This window comes from Podarcis cretensis (genome assembly GCF_951804945.1).
Source record: "Podarcis cretensis genome assembly, chromosome: 9".
In the NCBI taxonomy this organism is placed as follows: Eukaryota; Metazoa; Chordata; class Lepidosauria; order Squamata; family Lacertidae; genus Podarcis; species Podarcis cretensis.
In genome coordinates this window covers 27,079,613-27,105,347 of record NC_137178.1, presented here as the reverse complement: position 1 = coordinate 27,105,347, position 25,735 = coordinate 27,079,613, and the positions used below count along the sequence as shown (strand labels likewise).

The 25,735-nt window shown below is 41.5% G+C and overlaps 1 protein-coding gene and 1 long non-coding RNA gene across 27 annotated transcripts in view; one reads left to right on the top strand and one right to left on the bottom strand.

Moving 5' to 3' along the window:
- Positions 1-25,735, bottom strand: part of ANK2 (ankyrin 2) — a 322,074-nt gene that overhangs the window by 10,735 nt on the left and 285,604 nt on the right. For 13 of the 26 annotated variants that reach the window (XM_079990154.1, XM_079990163.1, XM_079990151.1 and 10 more), the window contains 12 exons: positions 23,791-23,995; positions 22,910-23,006; positions 21,625-21,853; positions 20,170-20,295; positions 19,306-19,428; positions 17,874-17,906; positions 16,457-16,478; positions 5,814-5,888; positions 4,498-4,629; positions 3,622-3,762; positions 2,063-2,342; positions 1,065-1,341 (listed from right to left, as the gene is read on the bottom strand). In XM_079990154.1, coding sequence (XP_079846280.1) covers positions 1,065-1,341; positions 2,063-2,342; positions 3,622-3,762; positions 4,498-4,629; positions 5,814-5,888; positions 16,457-16,478; positions 17,874-17,906; positions 19,306-19,428; positions 20,170-20,295; positions 21,625-21,853; positions 22,910-23,006; positions 23,791-23,995 — 1,740 coding nt within the window. Of the gene's footprint in view, positions 1-1,064; positions 1,342-2,062; positions 2,343-3,621; positions 3,763-4,497; positions 4,630-5,813; positions 5,889-7,277; positions 13,287-16,456; positions 16,479-17,873; positions 17,907-19,305; positions 19,429-20,169; positions 20,296-21,624; positions 21,854-22,909; positions 23,007-23,790; positions 23,996-25,735 lie in introns of all 26 variants that reach the window. The other 13 variants (XM_079990168.1, XM_079990170.1, XM_079990158.1 and 10 more) reach the window with 3 other exon arrangements.
- On the top strand, positions 2,781-24,113 carry LOC307223937. Its single transcript, XR_013842329.1, has 4 exons — positions 2,781-2,971; positions 14,512-15,274; positions 15,551-15,637; positions 24,077-24,113. It is a non-coding gene; the product is annotated as an uncharacterized lncRNA (long non-coding RNA).

Sequence of the window (25,735 nt, the reverse complement as noted above, 5' to 3'; positions counted from 1 at the left end):
CATGTAGGATGTCAACACATCAATGTTTTGTTTGTTGCATGTACACCAATAAGAAAGGCACATATTGGCTTCCAAACATTTCCTGCATCCCCACCCCACCCAACCCTACACAGAGATCTGGGTATCTCCTTTGCATGCAGAAGATCCCGGGTTCAATTCCCAGAATCTTTAAAAAGGGCTGAGAATGGCTCCTGCCTGACCTCCTGGACAGCCTGTGCTGGTCAATGCAGACAATGTTGAGCTACAGAGACCAATGACTTGGTATGGAGCATCTTATAGGTTCCTATCATCTCCATACAGGGGAAAATGTCATCTGTGAAGCCCTTAAAGGTAAAGGGACCCCTGACCACTAGGTCCAGTTGCGGATGACTCTGGGGTTGCGGCACGCATCTCGCTTTATTGGCCGAGGGAACCGGCGTACAGCTTCCAGGTCATGTGGCCAGCATGACTAACCAGAGCAGCGCACGGAAATGCCGTTTACCTTCCCGCTGGTATTTATCTACTTGCACTTTGATGTGCTTTAGAACTGCTAGGTTGGCAGGAGCAGGGACCGAGCAATGGGAGCTCACCCCATCACGGGGATTCAAACCACCAACCTTCTGATCAGCAAGTCCTAGGCTCTGTGGTTTAACCCACAGCGCCACCCGTGTCCCCTGTGAAGCCCTTAGTTGTACTAAATATAGGATATTCACTATTCTTTTCCAAAGGATTTCTTTAGCAATAGATTCTCTTTCATGAATCCATTCTGGAACATTTCATTTTGGGTTGCTGCCATGTTCATCCTGTTCTAACCTAGTTGACAAAAGTTTTCTGTCTACTTTTTCCCTTCTGTGCTACCTACCACTTTGCGTTTTCAACGGCAGATATCTTTCATTTATATTCTGTTTGCAGTTGGAATTGTTTTTGGCCAGTTATGCGTGGGGAACATTGGTATTTATTATTCATACATTTTGTTCCTTGGTACTGACTAAGATCAGATTAAAGATGTTACTCCCCTGAATAATAATTCCTCTGATGTGTGCAGGAGTAACATCGTGATTCATCAAGCGAGCGGTAACACTTACCTTTTCCAACAACTCTTCTTCATATCTTTCTGACTCTTCTGGGTGTTCATCAATTGATTCCACAATCACCAGACTATTTTTCCTTGGATAAAGATCTTCTTGGTGGTCTTCAGGTTCTTGCACAATGGGTGAATCTGTTCGTTCACTAGATGTTGGGGTATGAAGGTATGGCCTTTCAAGATGCTCAGAGCCTGCAGTAGTGCCCTCAGACTTTTCACTGGGAATGCTTGTTGCTTTTTCTCCTTTTGGTGCCTGTGTTGCTCCAGAAGTTGTGACACTGTGAATTAAAGTTGAATTCAAGGTACCTAATTATTATATGTTCTCTGTTTCTAGTGAATAAGTATACAGATGAATGTCAGGGTAAATATTCAACATGACTTTAATATAAACCTTAGGAGGACCACTCTCCATCCTTGCTCTTAACAGTTCAACACTCTTCATTCTTGCTTGGAAATATATTGGAACTTCCCTATTATGTTTTCATATTTTATTTTCTTACACTTATATCTTGCCTTTCTCCCATCATGGAACTCAAGACAGTGCAATCGTGTTCCCAGTCCCAGGTGGTCACCCATCCCAAATCATCCTCTACCTTCTGTTCATAGACTCCCCTGGAGGAAAAATCCTTCTGTGAGTTGAGGGATAGAATTGGATACAACCCCTAATTTATTTATTTTTTTAAAAAAATTCTCTTTTGTCCTTTGGAAATTCACTGGCTCAGTAATTTCTCTGACATATGTCTATAGTCACATAGAGTTCATATTTGACTGAGCATATAACACTTTCTAATGTGTGTCTGCTCTGAATGCATGAGCATGAAGAACTTGCAGCTCTGAAAGCAGGTGTCTTAAATCAATTTTGTTTGTGAAACAGAAAACATAATATATGGAATCTAAATAGTGCACTTGTGTGTGTGTGTTTTATAGAGGTCAACAGAGCGTATGGTACATTTCTCACAATATGCCATCATTTTGGGCCTGCAATCTTGGGATTCTTACAAGTATTCTTGTGTAGTAGATGAATCTTCTGGCAGCGCATGAGATTTCCCTGAGAATTCAGCTTCCACTCGCTCCTTGTGTGCTTGTCGTAGGAGTTCTGTAATGGATAGTTCCGCCTCACCTCTAGGTGTGCCGTCATGCAAGGGTGAGTAACTCACAGAAATGTCTTCCTCAGAGACAAGGGGAGGGTGATCTGATGGCTCACTGTCTTTAGAAAAAGAATGCTCTTCTTCCTTCTTATCTCTTGTGCTGTACAAATCTTCACGGAGTGCAGAAAAACCTACAGCAAGGTAAAACAGTTATTTGGTCTTCCCATGTAAAGCAGGAAGGTCTGCTCAGTTTACATCTACCTGCAGATTTGTGGTGGTGCTGAGTAGGGAGAGGCAAATCTGTCAGTTTTGGTTTCTCTCTGTTTCTTGTTTTTCCAATCTTAAATTCTATGCCTTTCCACATCAGCTTGCAATTTTTTTTTTAATTGCTCCTGAAAATTCATCATTATTTTAGTGCAAATTTCTCCATTGCATGATTATTTTTTTGCCTAATATACATATTTCTGCAAAGCAATGTCCCCCAATATTTGCATTTTAATGCACACTTTACCCTCATACAAATTACTTGGCTGGAGAACCGCACTGCATAATTTGCAGAAGTGTGAATTTCAAAGGATCACTGTGTTTCACTTTCACTGAATCGAATTTCTCCCACTTCCTAAGGTTTCATGTAGAGGCACCACACACAAAAGCGCATACAAAAATGTCTGCTGACATAGAGCATAGAACCATAGAGTGGGGGGGGGGCTTCAGAGGCCAACCCCCAGCTTGATCCAGATAGCCCAGAGCATCCACAAGACATTACTCTTTAGCTTCTGTTTGAAGAACTCCAGTGAGGAAGAGCCCACCACTCCTCTAGGTCATTGTCCCCATTGCTTAACTACTCTTACCATCAGGCAACTTCCACAGACAGCAACCTGGACAACTTTCCTTCCAGATAAACATGTTCCCATTTGTGCTGTATATTGATATTTTAGGGTTTCATTATCCTACACATGCCTCCTGCTTAGCTTAGCATTAAAAGCATTTAGAGATGATTCCAACACACATGCAGACATCTTGACACTCACGGAATGACTCACACCTTGAGTGTCTAAGCTGCTAATACTGAAAAGCATCATTGTTGATGTAATGCGCTCTGTATGAATGCTCTGTCTTTGGGTGCCTCCAGATTGTCCCTATCTTGTCGGAGGGATTCAAGCATATATCAGAAATTTAGATTTAAAAGGCGCTGTTGCCCTAGTGCAGCAAATGCACTTAAAAAAAATAATCTGCCATCTTGAGGGTTGGTAAGCGACAGGGAAATGCATTGAAAAGTGTGGGATAAACAAACACCCCACAAGCAAAACAGGATGAGTAATCAACAAAGACTGTCTATAATCTAACCACTGCCTAATTTTTGTGCAAGCAAATCAGGTTGAATTCTCAATAAGCAGGGCTTTGATGGTTGTGTCATCAATGCTGACAAGTTACAAAAGCGTGAGCAGAGATGTGTGAGTTCACCTTTACCTTCACTATGATCCAGTCCTATTGTCTGTTCAATTTCTGCATAGGTGCGATTATGGTCTCGGGATGTTTCCATGGTGTTCTCCATGAGATGAACAATATCCATACGATTTATTTTTGTAAGACACTCAGTAAGGCTTGAATCTGTGATACAGAAGAGACCAGACTTTATTTGAGCTGTGTGTGCTCTTTTCCCTGTCCTCCAGATTCACACAGCAAAAGAGTATAACTCAGAAGTCTGCATTAGCACCTTGAATTTGGAGATGAATGATGAAAATATGTCTTTTTCTTCTGTCCGCCCTAAGGTTATCCCCAAACAATTGGAAAAGGTAGGCTACTTACCTATAACTCAAGGGTGTCCACCTATAAAAGTTCAAAGAAGCTTGCTACATCTGCTGACCAGCAGTTACAGCAACCCCCTTTGAGGTCCTGCCTGCAGAGCAAAAATGTCCACTTACAGGTGAGGTTTGAATCCAAATTGTGCCTGCAAATGGGCTTTATTGGGGGTCGCTGGCAGCTCCTCACCCTGCTGTGAGTGGTGCTGTGTCATAAATTTCTCCTGCGCTTTTTGTCTGCCATTCTCATCAATTTATTGGGGGGGGGGTGTACCTCTCTTATGAAGACATTTTTTGCAAACTCTACATAGCTCAAGGGCAAACCAGGGCCATTCAATTCCTTCACAACGGCTGTGAGAATGTCAACCAAAGATGTCAACACTGGCAGTGGGGGAAAAGGGTGGAAATGTGGGACTGTACTGCCACTTTCCCCTTTGTATTATGCATGTGAATTCTTGTCAGTGTTGCACTTCAGCGAAGTACATGTATACTCACTAGGCTTCTTTGCCAAGAAAGAAAAGGTATCTACTAAAACTGAGCATACCAGTAGCATGTTTCCCATCACGTTCCAGCCAATATTTCAGCAGTGCGTGACTCTGGTCCTGCAGTGAATTAGGATTCTCAATTCGGATCTGATGAATTTGTTCCTCTGTGAAATCCAGTTCTCTTGCTAGCTCTGAAAACGCACATTATTAAAATAATTTCAAACAGTCACACATTTCCTTTTAAATACTTAACACCTATTTTAAGTGCATTTAACATTTACCTGGGAGCAAAGCCTTATTTAAAAAATGAGACTTACTTCTGAGTAGATATTTATAAGGTTAAGCCATTATAGGGTCAAGCAGTAGCCCCAGAAATCTAGCATTCTGGGAGCAGGCTGGAGGAAGCCTTGAATCTGTTGAATCCAAAGCCCATTCTTTTTCCTGAGATACCTCCAGAATATGCCATACTGCAACTGAATTCAAAGAGTCAAATATCCAACCTATTCCCTGAAAAACTTGTGGGGATTTTGAAAATGGAATGGCATCATCCACCATTTCACCTTCCCTCTCTGTCCCACTTAAATTTAATCTGTTAGGCTTCATTCTTGTGCCAGCTTTCTGAGAGCAAGCCCTATGGACTCAATAAAACTTACCTCTGAGTAGATATGTCTAGAATTATACTGTTTGGTGCATCCTTGCTAACTTTTAGGTTATTAGGAAACTTGCCTTTCTTGTGAACCCAATATCCTTCTGTGTATTACCTGGGGACTATTTGGGCTTCAACTACATGTAGGGTATTAGCTATTTTCATTCACATTTGTCACATCTCAGCTTCAATTTAGAGGAAACAGTAGTTATCTTCTCCAGGGCCAGTTCTACCATTAGGTAGAATAAGGCAGTTGCTTTAAGCTGATTTGGTGCATCACAAAAGGGAAGCAAATTGTTAATGATTTGAGTTTTGGATGTCATGCATCATGCTGTGCGAAGATAACTTGATCGGCCTTGGGTGCTGTATACCTTGGGTGGATGAGAACCATCTGCTGTTCAGCCTCAGAAAGCCAGATGTGTTGCTCTTCACTCAAAAAACAAACGTGGCCGTACAGGGATTACTTTTACTATCCAGCACCTGTATTCTGGCAGCCATTTTGGATCAAAATCTCAGCATGTTCTCTGTATTAAGAATTCACACAATGTTTTTCCTGAGCATGTAGGAATAACTTATGTAAAATCTGTAATAAAACATGCCAGTCGGATCTACAGCTACTGTCCCTGGTAGGCAGCTGTAATTCCAGTTTGTGTCACAACAGATAGGGAAGAAGAGCTAGAAATTTCATTTCCCTAAGATGGTTGTGATCTCAACCACATTAGAGCTTACCTGTCCAGCTGAATCCAAGGTGATCAGCGATATGTGCCAGTCTTTCCTCTATCCTTTCTTGATCATCCTGTTGATCTAAAGCAAGGTCAAATAGGACAGGTTTTTGTTTTGTTTTTAGGGCAAAACTGATCTGCCTCACGGGGAAAGACTCCATAAAATAAGGCCAGTGTTTAACAGTGTCTGCTTTCAAAGGAAACCAAAGCTCTTGGTATGCAGCTAAAATGGAAATATTTGAATACAAAGCACTTTATTTAAAATGCCTGCTTAATTGAGTATGGTAATGGAGGCTTTGGAAAACACTGTCCTAAATTTTATTTTGGAGCTCATAACTCCTAAACATTTAAAATAAAACAGAACAAAGGGAAAGATAAATAATTTGCTGGAGCAGGAAATATGTTTTTTCATGCCTCTTTAAAGTAATGGCAAATGGCCATCAAACTCATATTTGCAATATTAGGTGATGTATCCGTAACTTCATTCCAAACATTAAGAGCATCATATTTTAAAAGTTGCACTGCTTACAACTATCAAAAAGATTTCCAGATCATATCTGTGCAGCATTAGTATTTAGCAGTATTAAGTTTGTTTGTTTTTTTGCTAGAACATGTTGCATTCCTAGCTCTTTACAAAGAAGGCATGCAAAAGCAAGTGCACACTTTTTCTCAGCGATATTTGCACCAAAGCAGCAAGAATTAACCCCAGCCAATCTGATACCAGCAGAGTTTGAGTTTTTGTTTTCCTATGTGTGCATTTGAAGTCATAGTCTCTACAGCTCAAAATTCAGTTACCATATTTTCCTCTTATTGCTCCTTAGTGCTATTATAGGAAGTTCTTTTAAAAAAAAAAAATGGATCCAAACATTGGGCATTAAATTTAACATAAATCCAGTGAACCAGCTTCCATTAGTAAATGGTGCCAAGCAAAAGTACAACAACAATAAAAGGGTTGGAGTTTTTTTTAAGGCACTAATAACTTTGCTTTTGGCACAGCTATATGGACTTGCATATCCTGAATTATAGTTATCTTACCTGGTTCATCTGTGTCAAAAGTAATTCATGGCAAAGTGATTCAATTATAGTGAAGAGAATCCAAAAACTAAAACTTGCGTGGTCAGCTGTATTAGAAGCGAAATAATAATGCTCTAAATTTGTTAGTTAAACAACATGAACAAATTTTGTTGTTGTTTTAGCAAAAAAGACTATATTGCTATGTTTTATCCTTTGCGTAAGCATTTGCAGTGTGCAATCTTGAGATTGTTTCAGGGATAGTAAAATACATACACGGCATAAAACAAAACAAACGGAGCTTACACAAAACACATTGACAACCACAGGAAGCTTTAAAAAGGAGACACACAAACCACACACAAAAAAAAGCAAGGGGGAAAGAAGGGAAGAAACAACAACCAAAGAATTGCGATTCATGACATGCGTAGCAAAGGGAATCCCAATGGCTGGCAAATACCTTCAACATGGTCAGGGACATTTTCATCAGGAATACGCTCAATCAGAGTCTCAATAGACTCATCCCAAATGGGCCTGGTGTCAAAGATGTCCTCGGCAACTGACTGCTGGGTCTCAATGGATGGCACATTTTCAATAACTGAAACTTCTAGGGCGCTACTACTTTCATCATCTGAAACTAATTCTTGTTCTTTCTCTGACTGAGTAAGTCTATCCACTAATTTGGAAGCTTCATCGCTAATCTCTTCAAAGAACTCTATGGAGTTTTTGTAAAGGTCAAAAAAATGTTCCTTACTTTCTTTAGTGGGACTAACAGCACTGCGGGAAGCTGAGGCGCTTCTGTTCTTAACGGGCAACCGCGAAGGAAATATCTTTGGTCGTGAAGTCGTCTGCTCGTCTGATTCTACCTCAAGCTTCATCTCACCCACCCTCTCTCTGGTTTCTGCTTCGGCCTCAGCATAGCTTCTAGCTTTGACTGAACGCTTAGCCTTTGAGTCCACGGAGGCACTTTCATCAGATTCAGATTTGCTCCTAATGTCTTGTTTCGCAGGTAGCTTGCATGTTTTGTCAAGCGCTTTAGCTGACTCTGGCTTCCAGACAGACGTCTCTGTATACAAACACTCTTGTTCAACTCTTTGGAAAACTGCCTTGACTGGAATCTTAGACTTTGGTTTGGACGGGTCATCCTCCGATTCCTCTAGGGCCTCAACAAAGCTATCTGAAGGAAGGCTCTCAAGCTCTGATTGTTGCAATGAGTGGGATGCAGCGGGAGTTGTCCTAATGGGAATTTTGGATTTGCTTTCAGAAGGCACACTTTCCATGATGGCAGTGGGGATTTCAATCACAGATTTCTGCTCCTCTGGTGAGGAGTCTGGGGAATCATCTTCCTGCTCAGCATACACCGACCTAGTGACTGTTGAAAAATCTAACTGTACATCAATCACAGTCTGCTCGGGAGAGACAGGGCAAGGCACCTGGGAGCTGTCAAACATGTCTTCAGTATCAGCTCTAGGGAAGAAGTCATCATCATCAGAAGCAGCAGTTTCTTTCTTTGGTGACTTTGAAGAGGCTGAAATGCCCATTTTAATAGGGATTCTAGATTTACTATCCCCTTTTGTGGTGTAGAAACCACTGGCCTCATCCTCTGATACAGATGTGAGTGAGCCTTTTATAGGCATCTCTGCTTCATCTAGTTCAGAAGACGCAAATGGAACTGGGGGTTGCTCCTGCTGGAGAGATTCCAGGCCTTCAGCTTCTCTCATTTCTTCAGATAAGGATACATCTTCCTGAGACTGCTCTCCCATTTGGAAAAAGTGTAAGTTTTCATCAGAATAATTCCTCTTGGTCATGTCAATGGCACCACTCCTTGTCATTTCAAACAATTTCCCTTCCTGGAAAAGAAAGGGGTTTTGTTCACTGGTAGGCGTCCCTTCTTCTGTAGGAGTCCTGGCTGGTGTCGTGTCAGGTGTGGTGCCTTGTGATCTCCTGTCTACCATTAAGCCAAATATCCTTTGTTCTTCCTCTTTCACCCGAGCCTCAAAAGCATCATCATCTTCACGTATCTGACTCCACTTGTCAGAATCCACATCTGTCCTGGTTATGATCACTTGGTTGATTATTTTCTCAGCTTCATCTCTGATATCTTGTAGAGCAGCTTCATCTAGTGATGTGGCCTCTGATGTTGAAGTTGATTGTTTCTGAAAGATGCCCACATGTTTGGATTCTAACTCCATATAGATATCTTCTGAGGTCTGAACCTCAGAACCTACAGATGCTGGTGTACAAATGGAACTGGTCAGTGCAATTTCCTCACTGAAGGTAGTTTCTACCTCAGTAGAATGATGAACCCCAGATGACTGGTCTGTTGTCATCCTAAAACCAGTTCCTGAACTAATTTCAGTGCTAGTAAAAAAGTGCTGTGAAGGGACATTTTCATAAGGGCTTGTTATAGGCAGAGAACTGCTTTCATCAACATCATCTGCATTCCTTTCAGGGTCACCCTTTTGGGTTGTTTGAGGTGAATGGTCTGCAGAGTGTTCTACGCTACAAAAATCCCTTTGTGCCATCTCAACAATGTTGTTAGTTTCAGCCAAATCACTTCCCAAAGGGGAGTGAACAGGTGAAACAACAGTAGCCAATTCATCATTTGGGGATATACAGCAATGAGAGGAGCCAGGGATACAAGAGTCCCCTCTGGTTCCCATGGCAACCATGTCTCTGTGTGTTACCTCCTCAGATGCTCCACCATCTTTCTCAGAATCATCCTGGTTGTGTGATGCCGCTGAGGTTTCATATAACTCAGCTATTTTGGGGGCGTCACCACCCACAGAATGATAGAATGCCTCCTCAGGCTGCATCATGGGGCCGTTAGGGCTAGCAGTGTCACTCTCATCAGTGCTGTAGCACTTGGACTCGCTAGCTTGTGCTATGATGCTAGTATCTGAGGCAAGAGAGGTGTCACCAGACATTTTGGTTTCCTCTGTTGGCTTATCTGATTCTGTGTTGTCCTCTTCGGTACCAAATTCATGCTGCTTGGATTCAATAGGCTGAAACCCTGTTTCTTCAGGACTAGAACTGGAATCCCTATGACAAAGATGAGGTGAAGGAGGCTGCACCCTAATTACAGGCTCCATCAGCAGCCCAGAGTCAGCCTCCTTTTTCAGCTTTGTTAATTCTGGCTCACTTTCTGAAGAGGAAGAAGTCTTTCTAGATTCAGCTGCAGAAGTGAGTACAGTAGGTATGCCACCATCTTCTACAGGCGTTGAGGGTGCAAATTCAAGTTCAGACGCAGCTTCCAAATCAGAAGCTGAAGCAGCATCTTCTTGTTTGGGGTCCTTTCTATAGTCCCGCTTCTGCTTTGCTTCCTGTTCCAGCTCATCAAACATTTTGACTTTAGTCACCATTTTAAACATCTCTTCTTCTGGTGTGAACCTCCTCGTCGGCTCACCTTCGGGGTCATCTTCTGGCTCTTCGCTGACTTCAGGAATCACAGCTGACTTGGGTATGTTTGAGAGCATTTGCGAATCTGTTGTCTTGGGTGTGATTTCATAGCTAATCTCTTCGGAGCTGGGAGTCTCGGGTGAAAGAGGGCTTTTCCCTGAGCTTTCCATAAGAGAGGTTTGCTCTAAACTGTCATCTTCAGCACTGCCATCAGGGTCACGTAAAAGTCTAGATCGCACAGGTGTCAGCTCTGGGAAGTTTTCTGCTTTGGCAAAGGCAGCCTGCATGGGACCAGGTCCTGGAGGGAAGCCAGTCTTTGTTTTCTGTTCTACGGGGCTGCTTTCAAGAGAATCACGGCAGGGGGATTCTTTGGTAGGACTAGGCTCAAGGGAATCGGGTGTTTTACGGGAGGAATTATCTTCCAGTACTGGGCTTGCTTCTAATGAATCTTTATGGCTTATAGCTAAGGATTCATCTGCAACTGGGCTAAGACCTTCACTGTCTTGGCTAGGAAGTGAAAGCTCCAGTCCTCTACTAATGGCATGGTGCTCAAAGGATGCCTGATCCTCTTTCTCTAAAATAGTATCATGCACTTCAGATAACTTAGTTAAATGTCCTTGCTCAGTAGCCATAGATAACTCATCCCTGACAGCATCTTTTTCAATCCATGTTGAGCTAGAATTTGTACATTTGCCTATCTCTTCTTTGGAGGTTGTAACTTCTACTTCTTCTGACAAACGAGGAGAGAGGGACTCTGAGCCGATTATAACTTTTATGTCTTTGTCAGCAACAGTCCTTTCACTTTTTGTTGGAGAAAGTCCCTTTGGTGAATGTGCCTCTGCTGCTCTCTGCACTGTACTGGCTAATTCTGTTTCTTCCATCTGGTCAGCAGTTTCTGTTTTCTTTGGTGAAAAAGAGAGGCTCTCGGGGCTTGTTTCTGGAGTTTCGGCCAATCCCTCATGCTTATAACTTTCCTCAGAGCTGATCTGAGGGGTCCCATCGAGCAGGCTACCAACTGGAGAATCTGCTATGCCTTCATGTTTAAGGCTTTCTGAGCTGCCATCCAGAGCAGCACTTTGCAAGGAGAGAGCGGGCAAAAAACCATCTTTCACATATTCTGATGGAAATGTAACATTGAATGGACTGGTCAGTACTTGATCTAAGTGAAGCTCACCTTCCTCGGTAATTGAAATGTGCCGGAACTGTTGGTATTTATCATTCTCCTCAAGCTCTTCCTTTATGACATCAGTAAAATCTGTGGACGTCTTTCTGTCTGGGCTGATTTGAAGGTCAGTATCCCCTTGGTCATCAAATGTCAGGGCCACACCCTTTGCATTGTCATCATCAGTTGCTGGAACATCTTTTTCTGCAGTTTTACTACCATGCTGCTTTGTCTGCTGCATGGCTAAATCTTTCTTCAGAGTACCCTGTGCCTCTTTCTTTGATTGCAAGCCTGCCTCTGCCTGAGGTTCCTGGCTCTTTTTACCTTTCGGACTATCTTTTGTGTGTGTGTCTCTTTGTGTCATTGCCTGCTTCTTTTCAGTGTCTGCCTGAGCAGCTCCTTTCTTAGCCGGCTCTTTCTCAGAGACCTGCTGTTTCTGTTTCACAGACTTATGCTCAAAAAGTCCAGCCTTATGCTTTGATGGATCTTGACCTGACTGGAAGGCTTTCATCAGTTCACGAACAGACATCGTTTCTTCAAGTCTCTCTGTTTTAGAAGAAGGTGAAACAGGCGGCTTCTTGGTTGTGGGAGAAACAGGTGGCTTCTTAGATGTGGGAGAAACGGGTGGCTTTTTAGATGTGGGAGAAACAGCTGGCTTCTTAGTTGTGGGAGAAACAGCTGGCTTCTTAGTAGAGGGAGAGGAGAGTTTTGAAGCAGAGGGGGAAGCTGCAGTCTTTGAGGCAGAGGGAGAAGCGGGAATCTTTGAGGCAGAGGAGGAGGCTGCAGTCTTTGAGGCAGAGGGAGAAGCTGGTGTTTTTGAGGCAGAAGGGGAAGCTGGCGTTTTTGAGGCAGAGGGGGAAGCTGGGGTCTTTGAGGCAGAGGGAGAAGATGGGGGTTTCGCTTTGTAAATAATTTTTTTAGGCTGCGATAGCTTTGCAACAGACTTCTCGGTTGCCCCTTCTTTTCCTGGGGTGCGAACAGGCAATTTTGAACGTCCTTTCTGCTCATCTTCCACTCTCTTCTGAAGGGCTTTCACTTTATCTTTGATTGAGCCAATAGGAGTTTCTTCTATAACAGGAGACACAGCTGTTGCCTTGGAAGGCTCTGCAGGGGCTAACCCTACCTCTTCATCTATAGACTCATCTGAGCTGAACTTTTTTAGTCCTGAATGTTCTTTCTTTCCTTTGGTTTCTTCATCCTTTGGCTTTTGTTTATCTTTTAATTTCTTCCTAACTGGTTTTTTAATTTCCAAGGTAGGTTTTTGCTGGACCTGCTTCTTCTCTTGGCTCCCCCCACCTTTTTCAGAGCCCCTGCTTACAACCACAGCTTCAAATCTCTCTTCTACTATGTCTTCTTGTAATGTCTTAGGCTGCATTTCATTAAGTGACATGTAATCTTTTAGATCTTGGCTGAGATGATCGATCATTCCCGCCATGTCTTTCTTTTCTTTCTCTGTTTTCCCTTTGCCTATTCTAGTTTCTGTGCAAACAGGCTCGGTAACTTCCAGCGGAGCATTCTGCTTAGCCTCTTCTATTTCTTCATCGCTTACAAGGACCCATTCTTCTTCCGCCAGCTCTTTCTCAGAACTGGATCTTTGAAGAACTGGCCCTTCTTTTGGACAGCTTCCACTTCTCAGGATTTCGTTCACTTTTTCCAAATCCTCCTTAACTCTTTCCACAATCTCAAATGGTTCTCCAGGTTCTTCATCGGCAGCTTTCACAAGGTCCTTCACCTTAATGGAGCCTGACTTTTCAGCTGAGTCTGTGGTCAAGATGGCACTCATTTTAATCAAATCTTGTTTCATCTCAGAGACTTCAGATAGCAAGTCTGGGCTGGCTAGGACAGGGACTTCATTGACAAGGTGACTTTTCAGGACAGATGTTTCTGTAGATTCTGTTTCATCATCATCTTTGATGCAAATGGGGAAAAACATTGGAAATAAATGGAAATCGAAAATAGAGATTGAAAAAATGTAATCAGGACTGAAATGACTGTCTTTGATTGCAGCGGTAGGAGGGTCAACAAAACTGTCTGGGTATGGTGGATCCACAAATCTGAGGGTGGAAAAAAAAGCAAAGCAAAGCTAACGGGGGGAAAACTGAAAAGGAAAGTGGGCAGGAAATAACTTGCTTAGTTTTCGCAGTACAGCACACACACACACATACAACACCAAAGCTTTTATCAACCAAGGACACTAGAAAAACAAAAGTGGGCAAGAAAAAGAAACAGTGGAATTTACACAAAGATAGGCATCTCAAGATTGTCCAGATGTTACAGATCAATGTTCAAATAAAAACAGAGAACAAAGGTGTGGGGGGTGGGGGGAGATTGTTAAGTTGGTTGGAAGTTGATCTCCTCAAAGAGAAAGCCAGTGGTAGCAAACTTCAGAACCAAAATTAGGTAAACGGTTGTAAACTTTTGTTTAAGAACCAAAGTTAGAAGTTGTGTATTTACATTTAATTCTGAGATAATCTAGAGTAAATGAAATGCATTGATATCTGAGGCAGCTGCAAACCGGCATTTCATCTAAGGGGAATCTTACATTCAGATGGTGACACAGACACACACAGGCTTTTATTTCAAGAGGAATGGTCCTTTCCTTGGAACATCCTCATTATTCAAACAAATGGAGGGGAAATCAAGGGAAAGAGATGATGATGATGATGATGATGATGATATAAAAAAGTGGGAAGGGAAATTTTAAAAAGTGACTAGCTCAACAGAGAATTCATAGGTTAGGGGGGAATGTAATGCATGGCAACCAAAAACATTCATACACGGCACATACACACACACAGACACAAATAGACACGGTACATATACATATATATGTAAGCCAAGTTATTTCCATGCAAAGCAAAGCTGTTGCATACATTGCAGGGTAAGTATCCTTACAATAAAATAAAAGGAAAAAAGACACCAACAAAACTTAAGATGGTTATAAATGAAAAAGGCTTAAAATCATATGCAACATACTATGGTGAAGTATTGTCCCCACCCCCACTATTAACATATAAAGCATCAGGAATATGTTTACAGTAAAACTTACTTCAGAGTAATGTGTCTCCCCTCCCCCATATTTGTTCAGGGGTTTTGTGTGAACGAAAGCATTTTAAAATTTCTTATCATTTAGCAACACAAACGCGTGGAATTGGTTAAACTTTGAGACTATATGATATTGTAACTTGACCAAAAGGCCAAGAAATGAGCATCACGGAGAAGAAAAGCAGAGCAGAGGAGGAGCCCAACTAGAGAGGAGGTAAAGACAGAGGAACCTGACTCAAGGCCGCCTGCAATTCTGCATGAAAAGATTTATTTAATGATGCATTTTAAGAATGTTTACCTCCCATTCTTCTGCTGAAAAGTAGCTTCCAGTGTAACTTCCTGATCATTTGAGGTCCAGCTCCGAGGGCCTGGCAGTTCCCTCACTGCAAGAAGTGAAGTTACAGGGAACAGAGGGCCTTCTCGGTAGTGGCGCCCGCCCTGTGGAATGCCCTCCCATCAGATGTAAAGGAAATAAAGAACTATACAACTCTCCGAAGATACCTGAAAGCAGCCCTATATTGGGAAGTTTTAAATGTTTGATGTTTTATTATACTTTTAGTTTTGTTGGAGGCCACCCAGAGTTGCTGGGGCAACTCCATCAGATGGGCGGGGTATTAGTAATTTTGTTTTCATTTATTTATTATTAACAGAAGTCATTTTACAAAACAGTTCATTATTTAAGAATGTAACGATCTCTTTTTTAATTTATACTTCTTACTTCCCTTAGCCACGGACTTCGACTGTGCCCAGTGGAAGAATGGGGCTGCCTTGCACAGCCCCCACCTAGACCAAACCACTATGGCCTGGAAACTGCCTTTGGCAATTCAGCACTGCCTGGTGACCTTTCTTGGGTGAGTTTTTAGGGTGAACTAGGGAGAGAACTTTGCCACCTGATCTACTCCAGGGCTATAGGTTCAAGTCCCTGCCTGGACTCATGGCAGTGTTTTCCTTCCCTGCCCTTCCAGGCTTCTGAAAAAGCAGCTGTTTCTTTTACTGCATGTTTCCAGCTGCTGGCTGATGGGGCCATGAAAGAATTTCACTTGCCTGTGTCAATGGCTGTTTAGTTCCAGAATTTTTGCCTCCCTTATAGCAAATGTTAATTGTTTCATTTTTCATTTTCGTGTCAGGAACTCTGGCCCAACTAACTGAGGACTGGCACTGGGCAGGGGCCACAGCATTAGGGCAAGTGGGGTGCTACATGCTCCACCTACAGGGTGAGTATGGCCTTATGGGCCCAATGGCTCACTTCCACTCAATTTGCACTCTGCAGTATCTTCCATAGCTTCTGGTTCGTGAAAGCAGACAACATGAGTGGCGTAAGCTGACCTTCCAGCAACTGGGTTGAAAAGTAGCACTGGTAGCAGGGCTGCCATGTTGTTTTGGTCCTTTGCCCATGCCATGATCTGCCTGGAAGCTGTAATTTAGTGAACTTGTGACGTGATTTTACCCCAACACTTGTTGCCATCATTCCCCTTCCTGTCCTGCTCCACTTCCAACTACAGGTATAATCAGTAATAGCTAGTGACAATGTCCCAATACATAAATATGCTTTTCAGAAATACTTCACCAAAGTAAGAGAGGGTGAATGGATTATGGAACTTTGTTACTTAAAACAGTATCACTTTTATACACAGGGACATGCATACTGCATGTAAACAATTTAATGAAGGTAGTTTATAGAAGCTGAATCTTTAAAGGTGATACTGTAATTAACTTAAAATGCAATGACTTTATGTGAACATACATACAAAATAAAAAATGAAATAAAATATGGGGATTTATACAAGCCTAACAGCAATAGCAGGGGTCACCAGGGGATGTCAAAAGGAAAGTGAATGCTTAGATGAACTGTCTTAGTACTTTTATTTTAATTATTAGTAACATATTAAATAACATCTAAAAGCTAAAAGCTAAATTTACATTATTATATCATTCTTTTAGAAAATTAATATCATCAGTGGCAATTAGAATTTGCACACTCTCTTATGCTTAACTTAATGATTAGACAAATAACATTTTTATTACAATCTTACGTTTTTCTGATGTCATGTCAGTCTGAAAGAGAACACAGAGTGAAATGGTTACAGCACTTTGAGTCATAACAACCAGTGAGAAATATCACCTAGAACACCAGCTAATTTACCATTGAAGCCTGTAGGTCAATCCTAAATACACTTTCTTGGAAGTAAAACCCACCGGATTCAATTGGAGTGCCTTCCTGATAAGTATTGCAACTTACCGTATTTTTTGTTCTATAGGACGCACCCGACCATAGGACGCACCGACCCCTCTCACTCTCCAGGCTTCAGCGAAAGCAACGCGTAGCCTCCGGAGCGCAGAGGGAGCGCTCCCTCTGCGCTTTGGAGGTTTCGTGTTGCTATCGCTGAAGCCAAGGGGCTTACATTTGCTCCATAGGACACACACACATTTCCCCTTAATTTTTGGAGGGGGAAAAGTGTGTCCTATAGAGTGAAAAATACGGTAACTGGTTGTCCAGACAAGCTGAATTCTAATAAGAGCTAGCAATGCCTTTAAGCCACTGATGAACCTTGGTAATTAGTTCCTGCTATTATCAAACTATATAATCTAAATTGTTAATTTGTTGCATTTAGGCTCTAAGTTGGAATTTGCACAGAAAGATCACTGAGCAGGACAGGGAGAAACAGTGAAGAAGGTGGAAGCGGCAAGCAGGTTATTCGTATCTCGACTTGCAAAAGTGCAAGAACAATATATTGGCACATTTGTTAGTAAAAAAGTAGGAGCCATGTACATAGCTTGAGATGTCCTAAGATGCCAGCTATGCATCTGATATCACAGTAGGTGTCTAAGGTTCTATTACCTTGTGGAAATTCTTTGGAGGGAGAGGGCAATATTTGCTTGGGGGGGGATAGAAACAATACAGCTCTATTATAATATTCATCACCACCTTTCTAAATTTTAAAATGCAAGGTGAGATGGAGATAATAAACTGTGCCTAAAACAAAAACGTGGAAGGAATAGAGAGGAGGGAGGAGTGCACAAACCTAAGGCTCATTCATATAATAGGTTAGCATTGCATCTGAATGAGTTTTAGTATGTAGTGTATCACTGCACTGATTTCTGACATTTTTTTTTAAAAAAATCAACTTCATATTTATTTCTGCATCTAAACAGTTCTGATTATTTTTTTTAAATCAATTTTATTTATTTATTTTTAAATGCATTTATAAACAATGACTCAGATTCTCAAATAAAAATTTAAAAGATCACACGTAGTGTGTTTTTATCTCCCCCCCCCCTCCTGCTGCAGCTCTTTACAATTTGAAGAGTTGCTCCTCAGAGTTCAAGGGCTCTGGAGCCATGAGTGAGTGCATTGCAGGGAGACTTGGTGAACTTCCGCATGCATACCCAAGGGAATTTTAATTTTGGTCACAGAGGTTTTATAGAGTACTGATCTATTAGCAAGATTACCTCTTCTTCCTGTTCTTGATCTGATTCTGATTCCTTTCAGCCCAATATGCCATGCAAGAAAAGAGAAAAACAGAGCAGGAAAAGATAGGATGCAGTTAACGGAAAAGAATGATTTCTGGTCATATTCAATTGGCAAGAGTACAAAACGAACACTATTTCTGCACTTTTTCCTAAGGAGGAAAAAAAGGGAACAAGAGAATCAGTTCATTATTTTTCTTAACCTGGGGACTTAAGATAATTAAAAAGTGGGAAGCTGTTTGGATATTTTAGGCTCTTTCTTGATTTTTATTACTGCATTTCAAAGAAGCCAAGATACTATTTCTCAACCACCAAGCCTGACCCAAGTATACAAGATTGGACGTGCCATTTGCCATGCTGGCTCAGGCAGTGGATTGGGAGAGGCAGCAGATTGTGAACCTCCATTCACCACCTGTAGGGCTGCCCCCACCATCACTACTGTTGCCTGCTTGGCATGTCCTGTTCTGAGGAATGTCACCGAATTGCTGTGACAACAGCAAATACTGTTGAAAGCAAGCAGGGCAATGCTACGCTGCTACCCCCCAAAAGTGAGGAGGTGGCGGTGGAGGTCTTGTGCCAACCCTGAAAATACATGGTTGGAATGTCAAAGAAAATGTAACAACATTTTGCATGTGTTAATTGCTCTCTCTTCATATTTGATTTTTCAAGCTTAAATCTGTAATACTTTAAATTCCAATGAAAGTGAGAAGACACACATCGTGCACATGAGACTCTGTTCTATGCATTTAATTGCTTATGTGAATGACTTAGCTATGAACACAAATAAACAGAAGATCACAGATCAACTTGGAATGGGCAGGAAGGTGATATATATGAGAACCCAGACTCTAAAGTGCCTTTGCAGTCTTTCTCCTCCAGCACTACACTTCTGTCTGAGCAAACTACTAGGCTTAATGCTCAAGAAATCTGCAAAGTATCATATGATGGGTTCTTTTGGTATTGGCTCTTTGGATATATATAATCCCCAGTATTTACACTTTTAACTCAGAAAATCGATGCTGCTGAGCCAATTCACGGCCATGGTGTGAGAGCCACCCACCTAGAGAATACTCTATAATTAATGCACCCTCTATGTTAGGGGTGAGGAACCTATGACCTTACAGATGATGTTCTAACTGCCATCCACTCCATCCAGCACAGCCAATGGGAGGAGATGTTGAGAGATGTAATTTGGCAACATCTGGAGGGCCACGGGCTCCCCAATCCTACTCTATATGTAATATTAAAAAATGTTTAATTAAAGTCTTAAAAATAAAAACTCACAGCCACTTAACCCAAAAGATAAGCCACTCCTTGTAGTTTGTGCAAAACAAAGCCAGGGATTAGGAGCTCTGAAATTTCAGTGTGCCGGCTAGTATGTGAGCAAAGATCTTTTCATTGTATTAGGCAGTACCTTTGTGTAATTTGGCAGTGTGATATTCAGATTGCAGATGGCTTGATGTACGAGGCCTCTAGAAGATTTAGGCTCCTTCATAAATGACAAGCGCCCACAAGGTTCTTGTGTTGTGTCTCGGACCTAGTGCAAAAAGCAAAGCAAAACACACACAATGCTACAGCTTAAAGAGATACAAAATACTACAGAGACAAAATTATAAAATATTTATGATGCAAATGTATTAAATGTATGGATGAAGACATACAGTCATACCTCGGGTAATGAACGCTGCGGGTTGCGCGTTTTTGGGTTGCGGACCGCTTGCACATGCACAGAAGCACCGAATTGTGTCACGTGCGTGTGCAGAGGCAGCGCTTAAGGCTGCGAATGCTGCGAGTTGTGAACGTGCCTCTCGCATGGATCATTTTCGCAACCAGAGGCATGACAGTACCTAAGTAAAGTTCTGTTTCCCCACTGCCACTAAACCCTGCTTAAAGAAACTTTAATATTTTTGCCTTAAAGTGAAAATGTTGAATCTCCAAAGGGAGATCTAAAGCCAGAGGACAGATATCAACATTATTATAGATCTTCGGTTTTTATTTGAAACATGGTGAATGTTCAGGCAACTGCTCTCCGCCCCCCCCCCCATTTGCCATTTTTCATTCCATTGCATGAAATGCCGAAGCACTGTTGCACATCTAGGTGCACAAAAGGAGATAAAGTAGACCACTGCCCTTGAAATGCAGTTCATCAGCTTTGGTGCTATTATTAAAATAGTTAAAGAATGGTGGTTTCTGGCTGTATATGGATGGGCTGTTTCTGCTTGTTGAATAGTCGCCACCAAATAAAATGAAAGTTTAGATATGGACTTGTATCTATTACCTTGACAAACAATGGAAGTCTATTTTCTTTGAAGGCATAAAAACTGAATATGTGATGTTGGCCACTCTTTGTTAGTGGTACTAGATTCCCAAAGCAGTCCACATAGATGGGCTTTCCTTCTAATACCTACATATGGTTGATAAAGAACAAAATATAATAGCAGTAAGTATCATGGAAATGTAGAAGAGAGTTCATTATTACCTTTATTCAATTCCTAGAATGCACTGGTCCACTGGCTGGGATTGACAGAAGTGGAAGTTCATCTGAGGGGCCACAGATTCCACAGCCCTCTAGAACCACCACTTTGCTAAATGGCAATAAAGCGTTTTGGGAGATGACAGCCGGCCCTCAAGTACTATATAGTATAACAGAAAGTCTTATACGCAAACAAGGAAGATAAAAAATATTTCCACCTGCTTAAAATCCATAACTGATCTGAACTATGGCTGTTCTAGGTTGGGAAGAATACTGAACAGGAGAATTCCTCTTAGAGGGTGGAGATAGGTGCCACATATTGTTTCAGATCCCAATCTGGACAATGTGCTATGTGATTGTATTTGCCACTAAACAAAATTCCAGGGGGACTTGATCTGCAACACGAACATGGCATAGAAATGGTGGTGGAGAGAGAAGGATTAACCCTTTTTCCTTCAACCATTTCCTCTTGAAAGCTGCTATTTGCACCTATGGCAAATAGTTTTTCCTCCCATAGCAAAAGCAGCTTTCCACCCATGGCAGGGGTGGGAAGAATGTCAAGGAAAAATGAAACAAGAGTAGGAAAGGTTCAGTTCCACCCTTCATATAAATGTTTTAATCTGGACCGGGAGTCCCTGTACAGTGGTACCTCAGTTTACGAACTTAATCTGTTCCGGAAGTCCGTTCTTAATCCAAAACCGTTCTTAAACCGAGGTGCGCTTTCCCTAACGAAGCCTCCCGCCACCGGTGCCCTTCCACTGTTCGGATTCTGTTCTTAGACCAAGGTAAAGTTCTCAAACCAGGACACTATTTTCGGTTTTGCGGAGTTCGTAAACCAAATCATTCCTAAACAGGACTGTTCTTAAACTGAGGTACCACTGTAGTTCCTTTTCTTCCCAATAAAAAGAAATATCTGCATGTGTTCTAACATATTTTTGTTAGGTATTTTAATATTTGTATATGTTTCATACCCCATTCCGGTATCTGTATAGATTAAGGGTGGGCTATAAAATATTTCTAATAAACAAGCAGATAAAAAATATACAGTAATGACGAGTTTTAATTCTACACAGAGTACACGAATTGAAATCAGTGGGTATTCTTGGAGGGTGACTTAGCTGGATATTACCCACATTAAGATTTAAAATGAGAGATTTTCTTTTTCTTTCTACCTACAAAAGGAAATTAAGACAATGGTTTTAAAAATACATGTACTAAAATGTGAATGAAGGAATTTATTTTGCATGTTTAATTCCATACCTCTACATCTCTGCTTCGGGCAACTTCAGCAAAGTTTTCTTGCTGTTCTAGCGTTTTATCCACTTTATCATCCGTCATGCAGAAACATCTTAATCGGGCTTCTATAGGATCATGTGATTTGGCAAACACTACAAATTTGGCCATGTAGGGCACACAGATAATCTCTCTGTATACTTGGGAAGCAAACGTAACAGATTCCTGTATCTGTCGACAGTCTATCAACCAAAACCTGCAAATAAACAAACATGGAAAACTGTTACATAGTTAAGTCTAACATAACGCACACACAAGTTCAGAATTTGGAAAATACATCCAGGAATCACACTAGTATTGATTTCAAATAACTTGCGCATTAGCTTGAAATAAACAAATTCTTAATGGGGGGGAAAATCATCTAGATTCTGCATTGGGTGTGGCCCAAGCCTGAGTGTAATTTGAAATGGATCTCTACTGATTACCAGATTACCAAAATGCATTGGAACAGTCATTTTCAGCTGGGATATGAACTGGGATATGTACACAGTCCCTTCACCCCCTTTGCAGCGCACAGGTGATCAAACCAGGAAATCTCTAATTAGCCTCAGTTTCTCCTTTTTACCATATTGTGATACCATGGCTGCCAGCTTCAGAACAGATATTAAAACAACATTAGACTCTTTAGACTCCAGAATTAATCATTATTTTAGGGTCAGGCCAGAGGATGGATTACTTTGCAAACACTATAATACCAGAATTAGCACATTAGCACAATACCTTAAGGACTTCCTGTCTCCATACAAACCTACCTAGACCCTGCACTTGTTATCTGAGGCTCTTTGCTATGTCTCTCCTCCCCAAGAGGTTTAGAGGGTGGCAACACAAGAACGGGCCTTTTCTGTGGTAGCTCCCTGTCTGAGAAAGGCTCTCCCCAGAGAGGCTTGTCTGGTGCCATCATTACGTATCTTTAGGCACCAGGCAAAAATATACCTCTTTACCCATGCCTTTGGCCATTAATCTATGGCCTGTTAAAGCTGGGGGACGACGACTTATGATTATTTTATTATTATGCTATCTATTACTATGCTTTTCATTATGTTTTTACTATTATGCCCCAAAAAATGTGATCTTAATGTTGTACACTGCCCTGGGATCTTTTGATAAAGTATATAAATCAAATAAGTAAATAATGACAAATAAAACTTTAGTGGGGTACTTGTGTCCAATTAATAAGTAATCAAGCTGAAAATATAGTGCTGAAACACTTAAATACAGTTTAAAGAAAATATACTATTCTGGACAGTGGTACCTGGCAGATACGTTTGTGGTGAAGGAAACACATTCATTGACAAAAGTTAATGGTGTTGTTCCTGTGATGTCTTCCCACTGAGCAGGTGTTGTTCCACCTGAAACAATTGAGGACAAAGAGAAAAAATGTTCAGCAATCCTACAAGAAGTCAATGGGTTGGTTGTCATGACGTAGTAAGCCAAAGTATGGCTTGGTGCAATCATCCCCAAACTCAGCCCTCCAGCTGTTTGGGGACTATACTTCCCACCATCCCTGACCACTGGTCCTGTTAGCTTGGGATGGTGGGAGTTGTAGTCCCAAAACAGCTGGAGGGCCGAGTTTGGGGATGCCTGGCTTAGTAAGACCACAAGAACAGGAGAGGAGCTGACAGCCAATTTGCGTCTCCAGAGTCCTCCTTACTCCTTCACCGAGTGACTCCAAGATTTGGCACAGCATTTCACTTGAATCTGAGCTTGTGGTGAAGCTCTAACTTTACAAGCTGTAGCCAAGGTCTGTTCTTGGGTGTTGCTCAGGGTTAATAACTTGATGTTAAAATAAATAAATAAATACACACCCACATTTTTTTGGTACCAAGATGCAAAATCTTATTTCAACTATAAACTATGGATGTCATTATTTTCACTTTGCAAATATGGGCTAAGCAAGAGCTTTCAATGAGTTCTCTACAACATCAACATACAATGCCACCCTTCTCAATGGACCCATCAGTGCATTTAGAATCATAGAACTGTAGAGTTGGAAGGGACCATGAGAGTCATCTAGCCCAACTCGCTGCAATACAGGGATTTATTACCCAACATGGGGCTTGAATCCACAACTTTGAGATTAAGAGTATTATGCTCTACCGACCGAGCTATTCAAGGTACTTCTTATGAGCTTACCTGTTATGCTGCATAGTAGTCTTAGAGTGGGTGCATCACCCCCATATCCATTAATCATCAGATCACTAGAGGCTTTAGGAACAGGAATAGTCATTGTTATTGGCTTATGGAATTTTCTTCTCCTGGGTTCCAATGTGACAATAGGGCTGAATGTGGCTTTGTTGCCTAAAATCTTCTTTACAAGCTCATTGTGCATAGGTTGAGCCTAACCAAAGACATGTACAAAATGAAAGTCTTAATTATTGGTATCTGAACAATCATAATAACATTCTCTTCTTCTCCACAGTGGCCAACCAGATGCCCTTGGCAGGTCCACAATCAGGACGTAAACACAACAATCTTCTCTCACTTTTGTTCACAAGTGACTGGTGTCTTTGTTTCTGGCAATAGCATATATTCATCATCATTCGTAGGCATTGGACAATGTCTTCTATGAATTTGACTATATATTTAAAGCTATATAAATCTGATTACCCATTGCATATTCCAGGTGCCTCAATTAATTACAATTCCATTTTCTGCTTACTCCTGTCTTCTGCCCCTAATTTATTTATTCATTTAAATATTTATAAACCACACTTCCTTAAAAGTTCATGTCAGTGTACATCATACAAGAATTACAACAATGAAATAATAATAATAATAATAATAATAATAATAATAATTTATTATTTATACCCCGCCCATCTGGCTGGGTTTCCCCAGCCACTCTGGGCAGCTTCCAAAAGAATATTAAAATACTGTGATACATCAAACATTAAAAGCTTCTCTAAACAGGGCTGCCTTCAGATGTCTTCTAAAAGTCTGGTAGTTGTTGTTCTCTTTGACATCTGGTGGAAGGGCGTTCCACAGGGAGGGCGCCACTACCGAGAAGGCCCTCTGCCTGGTTCCCTGTAACTTGGCTTCTCGCAGTGAGGGAACCGCCAGAATTGAAACAATTAATAAAAGCATCCATAAATACTGGCTAGTGATTTCAAAGGGTTATCTAAATAACATAATTTTTAGTAAAGACAGGGATGATTCTTCAGGCTGGGAGCTCCATGGGACCCCCTACTGGCAGGGATTTCCACAGCCTGTCATACTATAGGCTCAGTCCTTCCAAAGGCCAACCAAACCTCAGGAGGATGGGGAAACACAATGAGTGCATCAAAGGATTTCAGTGATTGACATGGCGCATTATGGTCCTTAAAGTACTTGCAATCCAAGTTGCTTAAGGCTTTGTGAATTAGCACTAGGGACCTTGAGCCTCACCTGATGGCAAATTGGCAAGTGCTGTCAGCATGCTGCCAGTAGCCTGCTCCTGCATTCTGTACTAGCTTCAGTTTTCAGACCAGATACAGGGGTAGCCCCACATAGAGCATGTTACAGTAATCAAGTCTTGAGGTTATCAATGCATGGACCACTTTGGTAAGGCTATTACGGCCTTCTTAAGGAATGAAATTAATGAGTTAATACTCTAAGAGCCAGCAGAGATGATTCAATGCACCTGAAGGAACTTGAGATTCTCTTATCTGCGTTACTGGGCAGATTTGACAAGTTTCTTTGTGTATAAAAGGGCTATAGCCTGCTGTGTGGGTTGTGGTAGAAGACGGCAAGAATTGTGGAAGGCTGTCTGTTGGAACTATGGAGTTTTTGAAGAGATTTTGGACCTCCAGTGACAGAGATGGCTCAAGATGTACCTTGCACACCTGTTCCTTCAGAGGGACTTCAACCCCAACCAGAACAGACAATTGCTATTAGCGCTAAAGGCTGCTCCCAGTGCAAATATCCATCGGAATCATAGATTACCAAGCCTTCTATGTCCTTAGAGAGGTTGCCACAGAGCTCCTGGGGAAACCCAAGCTCCTTCTGAGAATTCTTTGAAAAATCTTCAAGCCCATTCAGTAGCTTCTGTTATTATCTTCTCTGAATAAAATAGATACCATTCCAGCCAGCTCCATGCACC